Below are 17,789 nucleotides of genomic sequence, written 5' to 3'. Positions count from 1 at the left end.
AAGAAACCATTCTTTGATTTTGATTTGAAGCGAACAAAGAAGGAAGAGAGAATAAAAAAAGAATAAGAGAGAAGATTGTTAGCACTGAAACAAGAAGAAGTCGAAGGAACTTGATAGGAGAACATACTCTCAAGTAAATGGGAGACGGCGCTCGAGAGAGTAAGCGACAAGCTCGGAGAAGAGAGTCGAGATCCATGGAAGAAACCAAGGTACATAAAAATAAACTGATCGGCAAACGATGTTCCTATCCTTACAAGTGAAGTTAGCATCTAGAGAAAAGATTTGATGAGAGAGGTCAGGAACATGTGATGTTTTGATTGTCAGGAACGAAATCCGGATTTGAGGCCGAGAAAATCTGATGTTAGAACTGAGCGGAGACACGATCACAAAGAGTCGTACACAGACATTAAGAGACTGACAAGTCATGAAACAGTAGTCGAAATCCTTGCTACTGAAGAAGAAGAAGAAGATGGTAAAAGAAACTAACTTTTTTTGTGTGTGTTTTGTGTGTGTGTTTATCCTTATCAGGCTACAAATCTTGATCGGGAAAGGAGTGAACCCAAAACGACATCTGATGAGAGAATCCCAAGTGACTATCCAGTTCGTCCTGGTCAAAGTAGTTGTAGGAGTTATCTACACAGTGGTCTCTGTGTCCGTGGAAGCAATTGTCTTTTCAATCATCCTCGTTGTAAGGTACACATTCGACTTAAGCTTATGGATCCTTGTAGCAAAAGTAACACAATATTTTAGAATGATAGTTTCCTCTTTGTCTTATATGCAGTTCTTTCTGAGAGGATTTTGTAAGGACGGCTCAGCTTGTAAATTTCTCCACTCAAGGGACAACGAAGCTCCTATGCGTCAAGCACTTTCATCAAATGAGAAAAACTTTCACCCAAAGGTCATGGAGAAAGAGAATCACAAGGTAGATGCACATGGTCAAGAGTACAATCTGCAAGTAGGGAGAAAGAGAGAGAGCATTGAGTGGCAGACGAGAGAAGCTCAAGAGATGGGAAGGAGAAAGTCTAAAGCGTTTTTGGAGGAACAAAGAGTAACGGTAAAAGAAACTGAAACAAGAGATCTGATTCTCTTCTTTTACTGTCATTGCAAAGTTGAAAAGACAACGGTACCTTGCTTTGTTATATACACTGTGGATTTTCATTTGATATACTTATTCTCAGGACAAGATTGACGAAAAGAGACAGAGAGATGTGGAGAAGCTGGAGATAGAGGCTGAAGAGATTTCTGAGGAACAAAGATTGAAGGTAGAAAAAAACGGAGGGAGGCTAGTTCGAGACTTGAGTCAGGTGTTTGAATTTGAATCATCAAACATTTTCTCTCAATTGCTTTTTTGAAATCTGATCTTATGTCCATTTGAAGAATGGTTCCGATATATATATATATCAGTCATTCCATTTGTAAAAAAGACGAGCTTTATATCATTGTTTTGACTTCTACTAATCCATGGTTGTGATAAGATGATAGTTCGAGTCATTCCCTTTACGATTTCAATTATGATGGGAAGAAAGTGGAATTCAAAAAACTAAAATAAAATACATTACAATTTTGTCTCACAGATATACATTTATTTTTGTAAAATGTTTTGAAGCAATTATTTATTGCCGTAACCACCAGAATAGCTGTTCAAGAAACAAAATCCGATTTTTTTAGAGAACGAGAAACATTTTCCCTCCAAAAAAAAGTCAAGTGGTACGTATTATATTAAAAAAAAGTACAGTTAATGGAAAAACTAGCTTGCCAAGCAAGAAACTTTAAGGGGTTGCATTTAAAAGAATCAACTTTAGAGTTTGCATAAGAGAAGAGAGAATAAAGAGAAGAGAGAAACCAAAAAAACAACAGTAAGAACCCAGAGAAGAGAATCGAAGAGGCTAAAGGAACTTACTCTGCAGGAACAGAGTCGATTTCCATGGAAGAAACCAAGGTAAAACTCAACGAAAATTACTCTGTTTTACTGTATTTACTCGCCATGAAAACAGAGTCGAACTTGTCAAGAAGGGTGATGTTTTGATTCTCAGGAACGGAATATGGATCTGAGGTCGAGCAAATCTGATGTTAGAACTCATCGGAGACACAAAAGGGATCCAAGAATCTGCGCAGAGAAGAGGGTAAAGAAACTGAACAAGAACTTACTCTGTTATGTTCTTTACTGTAGATTAGTGTATATGATGAATCAAGAATACAACGAATTTCTCAGGACAACAAAGACTCCGGCTTAAGAATAAACGAATCTCATCAGACTCACGATCACAAAGAGTCGTACGCAGACATACAGAGAGCGAGAGATGTTGAGATGCAACAGCAGGGACGCCATGGATCAGAGTCCAAGAATAAGGTAAAAAGAAACAGTGGTTATCAAGTTCATCCAGGTGAAAGAATCTGCCCGAGTTATCTACAGACAGGTCTCTGTGAACATGGAAGCAATTGCCTTTTCAATCATCCTACTTGTAAGGTACACAACTTCTTTTGATTTTTCTCAAATCTATAACTACTTCCATTGGTCCTTGTAGCAAAAGTAACACAAACTTTATTTGAGTCTTTACTTTTTTTTTTTTTTTTTTTTTTGTAACTTAATTTGAGTCTTTACTTGCAGTTTTCTTTTTTTTTTTGTTTTGAACATTCACTTTCAGTTCTTTCGGAGAGGATTTTGTAAGGACGGGTCAGATTGTAAATTTATTCACGCAAAGAACAATGAAGCTCTTCGTTTACCTAATACTATGCGTCAACCACTTTCTCACCCAAAGGACAGGGATGGTGCAGACACTATGCGTCAGGTAATTTCATCGCCTACTATTTATTTTTCATTCAAATGTGAAAATGCTTAACTTAATCTATTCTCTAGGGTTCGGGGAGGCACGAAACAGAGTCAGCTTACAGACCAGAGGAGAAGAAGTATAACGATCCGCAGGAACAGAGAGATAACACTGAGTGGCAAAGGGGAGAGGCTCAGGAGAATGTTCATGAACATAGACAGAGAGACATCACTGATTGTCAGAGATATTATGAGATGGGAAGGAGGGACGCTCAAGAGATTGTTGTGAAGCAACATAGACAGAGAGACATCACTGAGAGTCTGAGATATTTTGAGATGGGAAGGAGAGACGCTCAAGTGATTGTGCAGCAACATAGGCAGAGAGAGGCCAGTGGGCGGCAGAGATACCTTGAGGAGGAAAAGAGTGAGGAGGCGCAGGAGAATGATCAGGAACAAAGATTGATGGTAAACTAAACTGAAACAAGATCTGTTTTCTGATTCATGTTGTCTGGTTTTTTCTCCGGGTTACATATGTTGTTTACTATAATATTATTTATTTTTATCACACAAAATGTGAAAGACTTAAAATGAGTTTCTTCTCCATGTCATTAGCATTGTCTTTTATGTATTTTGATACTGATCAGGTTACAACTTTGGATGGGAGATTTGATGAGAGAAGACATGAAACAGAGTCAAGCTCTATGGCAGAGAAGAGGGTAACTTTAACTAAATATCATCTCTTTATATCTTTACTGTTTTAAATTACTTATATAGGGATATGTTAATTCTCAGGAAGAATTATTCACGAGTCTCCAGAGCGTGTTTAAAGATGTAATTGATGATATAGCGGCGGGATACGAGCGAGTGGGGACCGAACATGGAGAGGGAAATGTTGGGAGGCAGAGGGTAGAAGCTGAAGAGATTGTCCAGGAACAGAGTAATAGAGATGGCGATGTGCTTTAAGAGGAAACAGAGTTACGAGACACACCAAAGAAGAACTATCAGAGTGTTTGGGATTCAAGAAACCGATACATGTTGGGAAGATTTAGGTCAAACTTTTCGTAGTTTCAATCTTGTGATTTATTATCCATTGTTTTTTTCTTAGGTCGGTTGATCACTCACTTCTTACATTTGCAAAAAAAATAAAAATATAGCTAAATACAGTTCCGAAAAGTAGTGTAGTCAATCGCATTAGTATGAAAGTAGAAATAGATTCTGATCATATCTAAAATTTAGACGCCAATATTCTTGTATTTTTTTACTAAGAGAAAGAATCATATACGTATTAGTAAAGTTATTTGGTATGCTGAAAATGATCGTTTGAAATGCAATTTATGATGTTGAAACTCTCTTGCTCTATTGGTTTAACTAAATATTCATTAATGTTTCTATACCATGAAGTATGAATTTTAAGTTCTAGGGAAAGAGAACTATATGAATATAAATGTTACAAGAGATCTTCAAAGAGTACTTCTATTACAAACTATAAAAATATTATATAGACAACTATACAACTGATAATTTTAATAGTATACTCCATCATAAATTATGAAAGATTCACTCATGACATAGCACTTTTACTTATACTATATTAGAGAGATCTCATGCAAGTTTTTCTCTATTAATTGTATATTTCATCTTATGTGAAACTTGAAAATATATAAATATTAATAAACTTATGATCAAACCACAGAGCTGATTTCCTCTTGTGTTACATCTTTAACCCATTGTTTTCACTCTTTAAGGAAATAGATTTTGGATTCAGAACAAAAACGTAGAAACCAAAGAACTAATATTAACAGTAGGCCAAAAACAATTATCCCATAAATCCTACAAATTTATGTTATGTAGATATATAAAATTGTGGGATCTGTTGAATAATTGTAACTTTTTAACAAATAATTGTAACTTTAAGAAGTAAAATTTTAATTTTAACAAACAGCTGGGGTACTCAAGCATCTCCTGCGAGTTTGATTCAGCGCAAATCATCCAAGATGTTAACTCTGTTTCAACAGTTTTGGAACTTTATGGCATCACTGCCGATGTTAGCTCTATGGTCACCTCTTTTGTTTTATCTCTTTTTGCCGGAGCTATCGTGTGCGTAACAGTGTTGCTGATAGGTTAGTGAAACAGGTCTTGGCCGATGAGCTTGTCTTTTTGTCTATCACCTAACTTTTGAGAATCATTTAATATAGGTTTGTGTTAAAAAACAGCATTTTAATAAAATAACAATTAATTATTGTTTTAGAATGATAATTTAATTGAATCAACAACATTTCTCTCAGTTTGGTTTATAAAACATCAAATCGAAGAATATATTTTTATTGGGACCATAGACAATTTAATAAAAACTTTAATAACTTAATATTTATAATTAAAGAGATATAAAAAAGTATGTGTATTAACTTAAAACTGGGGATACAAATTTGGGGGCAACACCAAATGTTTTATTGATTTATGCCTAGGACCGCCCATGATTCTTATTAGAGCTGTTTAAGTTAGTTTTCTTCTGATGAACCCCACAGTAGGGTTGGATCTGGGCACAACCTAATAAAATATCGGCCTTCGTCAGAGACGTCAACCATAGCGTGCTTTTCATAGTTTGATTGGCTCTCCTTGCTGCTTTCGATGTCGACTTCTGGGGTTTTGAGGATAACCCCTGTAATGGCGTCAACTGCTTTCAAGGAGCTTTCTCTTGTCGGTTCGGTCGCTTGTTTTTCAAGCAGTTTCACTTCTCCTCCAGTTCTTCATTTCCCTTCTCCCAAGCTTCAGCAGATAACCTCTTCATTTACTTGCTGTCTCTGCCGCATCCTTTGTGTCGTGTAGCCGGATGGGGAGCTGCATTTACCGGCTGCGCTTGACAGTAACTTGTGCTTTCACTTTCAGCGGTGTTTCCTCAGGTCTACAATTTTGTCGTCTGCTACATTAGCTTGAGCCCGTTTTTCAGCTTCTTCCTCCTCTAGTGGAGCTCCAGTCGCCTTTTTCGATCCCTGCTTGAGCCACTTCGGTGAGTGCTTGACTGAACTTGCCTCTAGCTATTCTCTTGATGGTCTGGTTACTCTAGTTGTCAGGAAGCGCTTGGGTGGGGAATTTAATTTGATGTCTGTTGTCCTATAATGTTTATTAACTTCAAAGTTAATCATCCTTGGCAAGCTTTGAGTTAATCTCTTTGTGTCTTGGGGGTTTTTTAAAACTTTTTGCGGCCCCTAAGATTCAGAATGGCTCTAGAGTCGAATCTGGTCGTGATCCATTTTGTAACCAAACCTTCTTGATTAATGACATTTACAATTTAGCAAAAAAAAGTTATCGGTCTTCATTTTTAAAAAATTCTGGAAGTTTTTTATATGAGTACTGTATATAGATTTCCAAATTGCAAAAAAATTTTATTATGTTATTAAAAATGTTTATAGCTTCTAAAATTTCACATCAGGCCAGGGCCCAGATAAATTCTGAATCAGAGAGGCATATCAGAACTAGCCAACTAGGGTTTAAGAAAAAGAAGGCGATGGGTTTTAGGAGGAATCAATAAACGATGGACTTACGTTCAAAATAAAAAACATGGACTACACTCCGGATCCTTTGGTCACAAGGAATGCAATGCAATGTATCTTTTGGTTAAGAGATTAATGAAAGTACAAATGCATTGTATCTTTAATTCGTTATTTTGACCTTAACAAAAATAATATTAGCGCACTAATTTTCAAAAATAAATAGATAAAGTTTCAAAAGTATGTTCTTTTGAAACTTTCAGAAAATTATCAAAATTTTATGTCTAGATTTTTTCCCTTTTGTTTCCCATTTTACTTATGACCATTCCAAACATTCTTTTAATATGCCAATCAGCCATTAGTTGCATCTTTACATTCAGAAATCGGTTTGATATTTTTATTTCCTACTGGAAATCTGACGGATTAACTCGAAACGATCTCCTTGATCTGTTAGTTAACAAGCAAAGCGATCTTGTAGGGGTTGAAAGACGAGAGTGCCTGCCTTTTTCTTTCAGGTGGGACTTTCTCACCCTTCTTGGTTCCTGCAATTCCTTAGGTGTGAATCAATGAATTTCTGTGTTAAATACTTGTAAAATGACAACTAATTTATGGTGATTTGGTTAGACAAATTGGAGACATATATTATACTTTATTAGATAAATCCAAAGTTGGACTAATCGTTAGTATTGTTAGCCTAAATATTAGTTGGATTTCAGCCCATACATTTTATAGTTGGATTTCAGCCCATAGTTTTATCTAATATTATGTGTCGTTTATTCTAGAAATCAACTTAATTTGGGGGAGGGGGAGGGGGGGGGGGGGGGGGGGGTTATAAAACATAAAATGACACAAGTAATCATTTAGAAAATAAAATTAGGTGATGCCCAAAAAATTAGGTTTTTCATTGTCATTGAGCAAGGATTTTGCTTTTGAAAGCGATTCAACATTTCTGCTATAAGGGTAAGTTTGTGACTTGTTATGAAATTGATCGTTGATCGTATATTATATAGTGATTTATGTATTGAGAGGTTTCTTCGAAAGGCTGACGACTAAAATTGCGAAGAATCGTCATCAATTTGAACCCTTTTCGCAAATTTTATAATATGATTCTATTATGACATTTATGGTATGAGAGAAACAGAAAATCATTAAATATGCACATCTTGGGAAGTCTGATTGATTACAAGTACTACTGTTATTTTTCAAAAACTTTTTTGAATTAAGAAAATGTAAGAAGTCAATGTGGGTTAGAGGCTAGCGTACTGAAAATTTACCATACTAGTTTAGGTCATGGATCAAACCCCTCAAGTGTGAAATCACGGGTGGTTTAACCGTGCTTTCTCGATAAGTATTGCAGAATGCTCTCTCGGTCTAACTTTTATAGCATTTTGAAACTTGAAATAATCATATCACTTTATTGTTGCTTATGTATCCAGTGATTAAAAATCAGTATAGTACTAATGTTTATATGATGTTTAAATACCTTAGCATGATGGTGGAATCAAGTGAGTATCCAGTTCGTCCTGGTATAAAAGATTGTCAGTTTTATCTAAGAACTGGTAGATGCGGCTACGGAGAAAATTGTTGCTACAATCATCCAAAGGTACGAAACAAAAACTATCGATTTAGCTTACTATAAGTTGCATTGTCCCTTATGGCTTACTGCGTTGAATTATTTTAATAGGAGATACCAACAGGGAAGATTAATATGCCAAAGTGTAAGGTACAAGTGCATATTGTAGAATGAATAAAACTATATTTTTCTGAGCGCGATGCAGTTGAATTAAGCGTATTGTCCATCTACCAAAACGAAGATAAGTTGTTCTAGTTTTTAAACCATTTAAGAGGTAATAATTTGCTCCTATATATGCAAAATTCGTTTCAGTTTTTTCTGAGAGGAAAATGTAAGAACGGCTCACATTGTGATTTCGATCACTCAAAGGAAGGGGATCGTGCAGAACATACGCGTCAGGTAATTTCATCGCAGTAACTTTACTATTTTTATCAGCCAAATGTGAAAGAGTTATCTGAGTCTCTTCTTCAGGGCCAGAAAAGATACAGAACTGAGTCAACGTCAAGGTCAAGTCCAGAGAAGAGGGTAACTAAATGTCAACTTTTATACTTTTGATTTACTGTGATCCAAGAGAAAGATTCTAAGAGAATTTGCAGAAACATAGGCAGGGAGATATTGAGAAGCAGAGTACAGAGGCTGAAGACATTCCGCAGGGAGAAAAACTGAGGGTAAGGAAACATAAATCAAAAGAATGATAATGATCAAAAGAAACTAGTAGTAGATGAAACAGAGTACCTGTCATTTACTGTTATTTCTCATTTGCATTACTTATTCTCACAGGAGATGCAAGAGAATGATAATGATCAACAGAAACTAGTGGAACAGAGAAAGAGAGATATTGAGAGGCAGAGGAGAGAGGCTCGTTTGAGTCTTGAGCAGGTTTGAATTGACTCATCTAACATTTTTCTAAATTGGTTTTCTGAAATATCACATGAGAGTTTTTTTGAACTTGGTTTTCTGTAGATCAAACCAACAGTTTATTTTGATGAAGCCATTCGCATCAGAGAGATATTAGCAGAATTTGGATTCATACATACAGAAGGCGATGGATTATAATAGTTACGAGGATACAAAAGAGAATTCCAGCTTCTTGGAACACAAGAAACTGATGCGTTGTGAAGCTTTCGTTTTTTTAACCTCGTGGTTGTTGTATTGATTAAACTACAATAAATACTGAGATTCGGATACATTTGAGCATATATGCTCTGGAGATAAGCCAGTGAAAACAAAAACGTAGATCAAAAGTTAATATCAAAACTTTTATTTTATCATTACAATTTATAATTATAAACTTCTATATACTGTCTTGCTGGTTTGATCATAAATACATATTTTTGAAATCTATTATTGTTAACCTCATTTATAAACTTAATTAATATATTTTAAATACAGTTAGTTCTTATGTACCTCTGATTTGGTCAGTTGAATTGGATTAATCTATTCTATTAAAATAGAGTCATTTAAAAAAAAACTATTGTACAAATTTGTTATAGTTAAACCAATTCGTTAGCAACTTAACAAATAAAACTAAATATATATATTTGATATTTTTCTTCTCTAGCTCATTGTTTATTGTCCTGATTTCCTCATCTATTAGCAATCTATTAACACATTACAATAGTTTTCTTGGAGAATTCATATCGGTTTATATCACTGCTTTAATCAATCAACACCGTTTCGAATAAGTAGTACCAAATCCGAACCGAAATTGATAAATATCTGAATTATTCAAAATTTTGGTATTTGAAAAACTGAAACCTAATCCGATCTGAACCGAAGTATTTTGGGTATCCAAAATAGATTTATATACTTATATATTAATTATTTTTAGATTTAATATATATAAAAACATCCAGAATATATATGATAATTTAAAGTTCGTTTAAATACTTGAAAATATATACAAATAATCAAACGTAAATATCTGAAATATTTAAATTATACTCAAAACTCCAAAAATACTTAAATAATTATTAATTCTCTATCCAAATATTTAAATCAAACCAATTTATATGTTAAGTTAAGTACTCTGACATATGTTATTCAAATTTATATGTAATATATTCTATTGTTTATAGATATTTTAAAAATTAAAGCATATAATAATTTTTTTTTTAAATAATATAAATTGGTTATCCAAATCCGAACCGAATCCTCAAAGATCTGAACCGAACACGAAATCCCAAACCGACCCGAAAACGAACCCGAACGCCCACTCCTAATCACTATTATATATCTTCATGTGTCATCATAGGTTACAAAATATGTATTATCATATAGTTAATCATATTTTATACGGAGCATCAAATAAGTAATCTTATAATTAATAATATTTTATACGTACAATCATATTAATAATCACATATAATATATTTTTAAATTTCAATGTGAAATATAAAAACCATTATTTAAGTTGGTGTTTCAAATTGGGCTTTGTATTGTATTTTTCTTATATATATTGAAAATATTTTTATAATGGTTATTGGAAAATATGTTAGTAAAAATCAAAATTTGAATATACGTATATTTTTAATGAATTTTTTTATATAAATCAATTTTAAATTATTATTTTGATTTGAATATGTATATCAAGTAACATAAGCTTATTACTTTTTAACATAATGTAATTGACTTCTAATTTTTTTAATAGTATAAGCCCATTACTTTTTTTTTTCTAATTTATTGCTATTCATGTTTCCAAACAACACTATTTTTTTTAACTATTATCTAAGTTGCCAAACAAAAGCTTAAAGTACTTCTACTTTAATAAGATACTAGATTTCGAACGTGCGTTTATTTTCACTTTATAAACATATACATCTGTTGTGACAAAAAAAACATATACATATGTTTTTACATTATTATTGGTATATATTTTTTATTAATTAATCATATATTTAAAGTTTATATAATTTTTTTTGATACAATAATTTTATAGTGTGCATGTTTGTCTATTCAATTAATTGTTTCAAACTATTACATGTAATTGTGACTTATATATTTATCTTATTAGATTTGCTCACTAATATATGCAAATTTCAACAAATTTGAATATTATTTGTATTTATATTTTTTGAAATAAAATATTACCTGTAATGTTTAATTAAATTATAAGTAATATAAATAAATATTTTATTATTTAGTAATTTTATTTGTATTTATGAACATATGAAAATATTCATCTACACTAATATTTGAACATTATTACTATTGAATATTAAACGAAAAACACTGATATATGTTTTTAATATGTTGAATTGAAAAATGTTCATGATATAATATACATACAAATTCATGGTGAGATGAAACTATTTTCTAGTAACTACTGGTGGACTCTATCAATTTAAGTTTAATGAAATTTTTAAATCTACGACCAATATAGTTGTGGGCAAATAATATACCCGTAATTTGAGTAGTAACTTTTGAGTTATATTATTTAATATTGGAATAGATTTTTCTTTGATATTATGCTGATTGTTTTCCAATAATGTTACAATAACAGAATGATAGGATTATACCATTTATATATGATTGTTGTAACAAACAACAAATATTGTTGCTGTTAAATGAATATACCCGTATTTGATGTTTTATTATTTTGAATACAGCCAACTTCATCTTCTCCAAATGATGTCTGTGTTTCATTATATAAAAAAAATAAAGATCATATAATACAAAGAGAACAATAACTCAAATAAGGCCGACACAAGTGCAACAATAAATTCAAAGAACATCATAGGTCAAATATCACTCAAGCATGTTTACTAAAAATAAAACGCCGCTAGTAACATAGTTAGTTTGGTCAAGCATTGTCATAGAAGTTATGGCCATGAGATACATTTATATGTATATGGTTAAATATAGTACACAATTAAGTATTTAATGAAACCGACAGAGACACATGAAATAAGACCCATGAACTAATGTATACCCTTAGTAACATAAAATGTATGGTCATTTATAATAAATCTGGTCTATGAGACACATGTCATTGATTTTTTATATAGTAAAACGAAATCATCAAGATTAATAAAAGATGAGTTGGCAATGTTAGATTTTAGGTGACTTTAATTTGAAAATAAATGATAAAATAATTAATATGATAAATGTAATATGAATTTCTAGTAATAGGTCTATTTAAAAAAAAAATCATACATGAATCAAGGTTGTGACTTATGTTTTAATATATAAGATATATATATATTTCTTCTCTAGCTCATTGTTTATTGTCCTGATTTTGTCATCTATTAGCAATTGTGTATACCAACACGTTATAGATTTGGTTTTGATACCGGTCATACTATTAACACATTACAATAGTTTTCTTGGAGATTCATATCGGTTTATATCACTGCTTTAATCAATCAATATGTTTCTCTAAAAATAAAAACATGTACTTATGTCAAATGTTATATCAATCTTTGATAATTTTCATAGGTTGTTATATATATGTTTGTATATATCATATGTATCGGTTTTGTATATCACACCGGTTTACATTATTGTATTAGCGACTGACATATTTCGTAATATATAGTATCAAGATTAAACTTAAGACAGTGTTCTTGTTTTAATAGTATAAGATAGAGCTGAATCTGTGTTGTGCGGTGTATTTTGGATGTATGATTGCTATTTTAGGGAATGTTACTCAGTATCCTAAACATTTTCTTGTGCCGTGATATCCTGTGAAGTTGTAAATGCAGAAACATAACGATGTTGAGAAGTTTGGATCCATCATTTTATATATGGGACATTACTCAAAAATAGAAGAGAAATCAGTGGAAATATTTGTCTCACCTATATCATCTTCTAGATATTATGGATTTGGCTCTCGCGCTAGTGGTCTGAGTGCACCTCTCAAAGATATCCATAACACTTGTCCTTCAAAAGGGTAAATATTGTTACCTTTGGCGACTGATGCAATAATCTCAAAGAGATTTGTTTGTTGTCTTTATTCTGTTTTTGGCAAAAGTAAATTATCTTCCTAAAGTATACATCAGCAAGTTTTGTTATGCATCAAGCTGTTTGACAAAGTCAAGTAAATTGTCAATTTGGTAGCTCAGATTTGTATGCAAAACCACCTGCTTAGGACAAAATGTGAGAGGTTTTATCATAAGCAAAAGGCTTTTGCATTTTGCAGCTGAAATAACTTTTTGGTCGTATTTTATTATATTTCATAGCTTTTCACTGTTCAGAATATTCTTGTTCACATATTCTTTACAGAACAAGTTGATTCATAAGTCGGCGAAACAACCTTCAACTTGTCACTCTTTGGAAATTAATTCTGCTTTTGGATATATATTGAACAATTACAAAAAATCATTTTCATAAGACTATATACAATAGGGGTGTTGAATAAAAGATTCAACAGTTGAATTCCTACAATGAGGATGTTGAAAAATGAAATTTGATGATGTGAATTAATTAGTGTTGAAAAGATTCAACATGTTGAATAAGAAGAAAGTGGGGACCACCGACGATACATGTCACTTTCTAAATTTTTTTTGATATTTTGATATTTTCTTAGTTATTTAAAACTAATTAATCTCATTATAAATTACATAATTTATTTTTTATTTTTATTTTATATACTAAAATTTATCATTTTAAATTATCTATAAATAGAGATTATGTTTATTTAATTTAGATATAGAAAAAATAATTATTAATTAATAAAATATAGTGTTGAATTTTATTCAACAAAACTATTGTAGTGGATACAAGTTGAATGTGTGTTGAATGATAATGTAGAAGAAAGAGAAATGACATGAAATGTTAAAAGATGAAGTGGAAAGTGTGAAGTGGAATGTATTGAATCTTGAAGCAACATTAAATGTAAACTTGGGCCATACTATAAACCTTTCAAGAGCGTTATTGAGAAAAGAACAATCTAAATGGCGTATCAAATGATTTTGCGTTATTTGTTTGCTTGCACACGTAATAAATTGGGGTGGAAAGAATTGTGGCTTGAAAGGAATGCATGTGAATGCAATGAAACATATAATCTGTAACAGTCCAATCAGATTCTAACGCTAGCCTATGATCATCCCACTCGAAGTTCCTGTTGTTTTCACACGCGTGGTCCAGTCCAGTTGTACTTCGACGTCATCTCACTTATTTTTTCAGTTTATTTAAACCTTTTAAATTAAAAATATATACTTTACTAATTTGTATAAAACTAGAGCATTGGTAAAAAAATATTTAACAAGATTTTTAAATAATAAAATACTAATTTCATATGAAAAGGTTCTTTCTAACTATCTTCAAAATAGTCATGACGACTAAAATTATATAACGTATATGCTTTAGTTATTTCATATGAGGGATGAAAAGGTTCTTTCTAACTACCTTGATAATTATAGAGATAAGGATGTAGATTTGAGAGATAAAGATAACTATGACCTAACTAGTTATTATCTACATATGTATTTTACATTGTGATTAGGATCTCTATCTTGTATAAATAGAAGTCACAACATTTTTTATGTGTGATTTTTAAAGTTGGATTGTCTACTAAAAACTAAATAGTGTGTTTCATTTTACATTCTCACAAAGCATACAAGTCGTATATCATATTAAACTCAACCATAAACTAAATGCAAAGATTTTAACACCGTTAACTAAGACCAAACTTGCTACGATGAATCAAACACCTATGAAAAAGTTACTTTTTCCCAGATTATCCAGCCAATATTCGGGAATCCCCCTATACATTAAAAGAGAAGTCACTTTAGTGATTTCTGCTGAGGTGGCACTCATATAGAGCTTCTCAAGAAAAACGTTATAATTCTATTGGCTGTTTTTTTTTGAATTTTTCTTTTTCATTTATTTTAATCAATCGCTTATGTAGACAAGCCCAAAACTATTGTCGATTTCGTTAAGCCCATATATAGCTAGGGGATAATAATTATCGATTTAGTTTAGCCTTGGGTATCCGTTCGGGTTCGGGTCGGATATTTCGGATTTTTGGGTATTTCGGTATAGAGGTGTAGAACCCGTTCGGGTATTTCTGTACTTCGGGTCGGGTTCGGGTATTTTTAGTTCGGATTCGGTTATTTCGGATCTGGTTCGGATATTTAGATTTTGAAAAAAAAAATTAAAATTTTTATTTCTCAAGTTTCTTATATTTAAAAATATAACTTTAAGTTAACTAATTTTTTATTTTTAATAGATTGAATAGTTAATAGATTTGGACATAACATTTTAAAACTAAAAAGGCATTAATTTAGATTTTTTTTTAAATTTTGGATGTAACTTTTTGTTAATTTTTTAAATAAAAAACTTGACATGCATTTTAAGTGAGTAGCAAATCATTTTTTTCGTAATTGTATGTATATCATATGAACTTAAAGTATGTGTAGTATCAATATAAATATTTTATATAAAATGAGAGATGTAAACTAAAAATATAAGGTTAATTATACATATGTTCGGTTATCTTCGGATATCCATTCGGATACGGGTATTATCCGTTCGGGTTCGGGTATCCAATCTCTTCTTATTCAATACCTGTTCGGGTATTTTGCTACTTCGGTTCGGATTTCAGTTCGGGTTTTTTCGGATCGGGTTCGGGTGCCACTTCGGATATCGGGTAAAGTGCCCATCCCTACTAATTAGGTTATTTGTTTTTAATAACTTACCTTTCTAATATGGATTACTTGCGAAAGTTGAAATCATTAAATATGCAAATAACTTATTGACAAAATTTGTTTTTAATAACTTACCTTTCTAATATAGATTACTTGCGCAAGTTGAAATCTTTAAATATGCAAATAACTTATTCACAATATGGATTACTTGCGCAAGTTGAAATCATTAAATTTTATCGATTTAGTTTACCCTTGGGCAAAATTTAGAATTAAGACAAATATTAAAAACTTTCCTTATTATTCAAACGGTAAACTTACGCATGTTCATATCATATTTATTACATTGCTTAGAAAATATTTTAATGTTTCTAATTAGGTTGTTTGTTTTTAATAACTTATCTTTCTAATATGGATTACTTGCGCAACTTAAAATCATATCATATGCAAATCATTTTTTGACAATACACATTTAATATCTTTCTTTAAACGATTTTATTATTTATTGTGCAAAATATTAAAATCATTAATATGAGAATAAATCGACTGTATATATATAGGAGACACCCAAGATCTTAAAATACAAACATTCTCTTTTCATTCTTTAAAGTATTATTCACAAATCTCTCCTCTGATACTATTAAGGTATTACGACAATGCTGCTTGTGTGCTAAGAAAAATGTGTTTAGACGCAAAGGCTCCTCATCTTTAGAACCCTGAACTCAACTCTTTGTGTCTTGTCTCCAAAAAGCATGTCTGGTATATCTTTACCATGTGTTGAATACTGGTAACGACAATATGGTCTTTTTTTTTTTTTATATGTAGACCAGGTCGTGAGAGTGATAGTTATCCAGAAAACCTTGATTGAACATGCTGAGAAGCTTCGCCAAGTTAATGCAGTTCTTGAAGAGGTTTTTTAGTACTTTCTCTCTCTTTGTTGAATATTGTCCGGGAAAGTATTACATAGTATCATTTAGTAATACTATCTTATATCATTTTTTTGTTGAATATACTATCTTATAAGTAAGCTAGCATTATGCATTTTTTATTTAATTCATGAGGTTATTTTCTCACAGCAGAGAACCTTTTGGAATGGCGCAGGAAGGAAATTTCTCAGGGATATACAAGAATGTTCAACTGAAGCCGCTGAAGTGGGATGGTGAAGGCGAAGAATAAAGACCTGTAGAGGCCCTTATGATTCTTAAATACGGCGGTGTTCTAACTCACGCTGGTAGAAAACATGTGTTTACATACTCTACAATTTAATTTGTCATCGTTATATATATATATATTTTCCAAATATGGAAGAATTGTTTAACTTATTGACGTTTAACATCACTTGCCATATAATCTAACGAATATTACAAATAACAATTTATGAAAACTATTCTCGAAATTATTGAAAGACTAATAATGTTTTATTTATTACTTTTAATATTTATAACCTATAAAATAAAATGAACGAAATTTTATATAAGATAATTATAATAGTTTTATCCTCTATCAAATAATGTTAACCCGTCAAATTGCTTACAAAATTTATTTAATTTTTTGCAAGTTTCTAATTGAATTTGCTTTCTTATCGAGAAATGTACTTCATAATTTATATTATTTATGGATAATATTTTGATTTTTATTATATTTTCTTTTAATATGTCTACATAATTGTTTGTTTATTATTTATGGAAAAATAATATTATTCACCTAAAATAAAGAATTATGAAACATATACAATACAATTCTAATTAATGATAATATAAAATCTGTTACTTCTAAAACTATACACTATTTATTCTATTTTTTGAATGAAAGTATCTTCGTAAACACACAAAATATTTTGTGACGTTGCAATTATACATACACACAATATCTGCCTCTTCATACTGACGTTACTGTGTTCCCTCTTGTGAGGTACGGGCCGAGAGAGAACACATAGTACGGACCGATCATGTTCTTATGCCCGCACCCTGTGCGGACCGGTCACCTAGTGGTTTTTAAAGTTCTTCAAATATCCTCGACGTAGATCAGATAAGTGAGGATTGCAAATTTGGTCGGTTTTGGGTCAGACCCGGATTGCGGATTACAATAATTAACCTCTCCCTCTCCTCGACTGAGAAAAGCTCTCATTATCGATACTTGCTTCAGTCTCATCATGGTGCACCAGAAAATAAGTGGTTTTTCATCTAATACTATACATTTCTCAGGGGTCAATTCCAAAAAATTCAATTATCTTGGCCTCGCCAAACTCGATCTTTGGAAAATTAAGAGCTTCCTAGAGTCTATTTAGCATGGAACCGTCACTCAACCTTTGATTCTCTAAAACGGAAGATCGGAAACGTACATTCTAATTTGGAAGTGGATTGTTAATAATAGAG

At 31.6% G+C, this 17,789-nt stretch overlaps 4 protein-coding genes across 6 annotated transcripts in view; all 4 read left to right on the top strand.

The window, feature by feature from the left end:
• Positions 1–137: 137 nt before the first annotated feature.
• LOC103840537 (putative zinc finger CCCH domain-containing protein 10) lies at positions 138–1,352 on the top strand. The gene is made up of 5 exons (XM_018654400.1): positions 138–209; positions 325–432; positions 529–693; positions 782–1,123; positions 1,179–1,352. The coding sequence occupies exons 1-5, from the start codon at positions 138–140 to the stop codon at positions 1,350–1,352; spliced, it is 861 nt and encodes a 286-aa protein (XP_018509916.1).
• LOC103840473 (putative zinc finger CCCH domain-containing protein 9) lies at positions 901–6,312 on the top strand. Of its 2 annotated transcripts, none has more exons than XM_033281378.1 (7): positions 901–1,939; positions 2,034–2,123; positions 2,213–2,467; positions 2,646–2,789; positions 2,930–3,232; positions 3,412–3,483; positions 3,560–6,312. In XM_033281378.1, the coding sequence occupies exons 1-7, from the start codon at positions 1,925–1,927 to the stop codon at positions 3,728–3,730; spliced, it is 1,050 nt and encodes a 349-aa protein (XP_033137269.1). In that variant the 5' UTR covers positions 901–1,924; the 3' UTR covers positions 3,731–6,312. The 2 variants fall into 2 exon arrangements, with proteins under 2 accessions (XP_033137269.1, XP_018510317.1); XM_018654801.2 differs by having other exon boundaries at positions 2,858–3,232.
• LOC103849839 (putative zinc finger CCCH domain-containing protein 10) overlaps positions 4,199–17,789 on the top strand; it is a 30,591-nt gene continuing 17,000 nt past the window's right edge. The window contains exon 1 of the mRNA XM_033281390.1: positions 4,199–4,377. The gene's annotated coding sequence lies outside the window, so the exon portion shown is untranslated. The remainder of the gene's footprint in view (positions 4,378–17,789) is intronic.
• LOC103840536 (putative zinc finger CCCH domain-containing protein 10) lies at positions 6,726–9,293 on the top strand. 2 transcript variants are annotated; one of them, XM_033281387.1, is made up of 8 exons: positions 7,086–7,215; positions 7,744–7,858; positions 7,940–7,978; positions 8,141–8,227; positions 8,300–8,353; positions 8,425–8,496; positions 8,609–8,707; positions 8,792–9,293. In XM_033281387.1, the coding sequence occupies exons 2-8, from the start codon at positions 7,745–7,747 to the stop codon at positions 8,882–8,884; spliced, it is 558 nt and encodes a 185-aa protein (XP_033137278.1). In that variant the 5' UTR covers positions 7,086–7,215; position 7,744; the 3' UTR covers positions 8,885–9,293. The 2 variants fall into 2 exon arrangements, with proteins under 2 accessions (XP_033137277.1, XP_033137278.1); XM_033281386.1 differs by having other exon boundaries at positions 6,726–7,858.

Source organism: Brassica rapa, chromosome A09 (genome assembly GCF_000309985.2).
Source record: "Brassica rapa cultivar Chiifu-401-42 chromosome A09, CAAS_Brap_v3.01, whole genome shotgun sequence".
NCBI lineage: Eukaryota > Viridiplantae > Streptophyta > Magnoliopsida > Brassicales > Brassicaceae > Brassica > Brassica rapa.
Note: the sequence above shows the minus strand (reverse complement) of the source record. Positions and strands in the feature narration are given on the sequence as shown.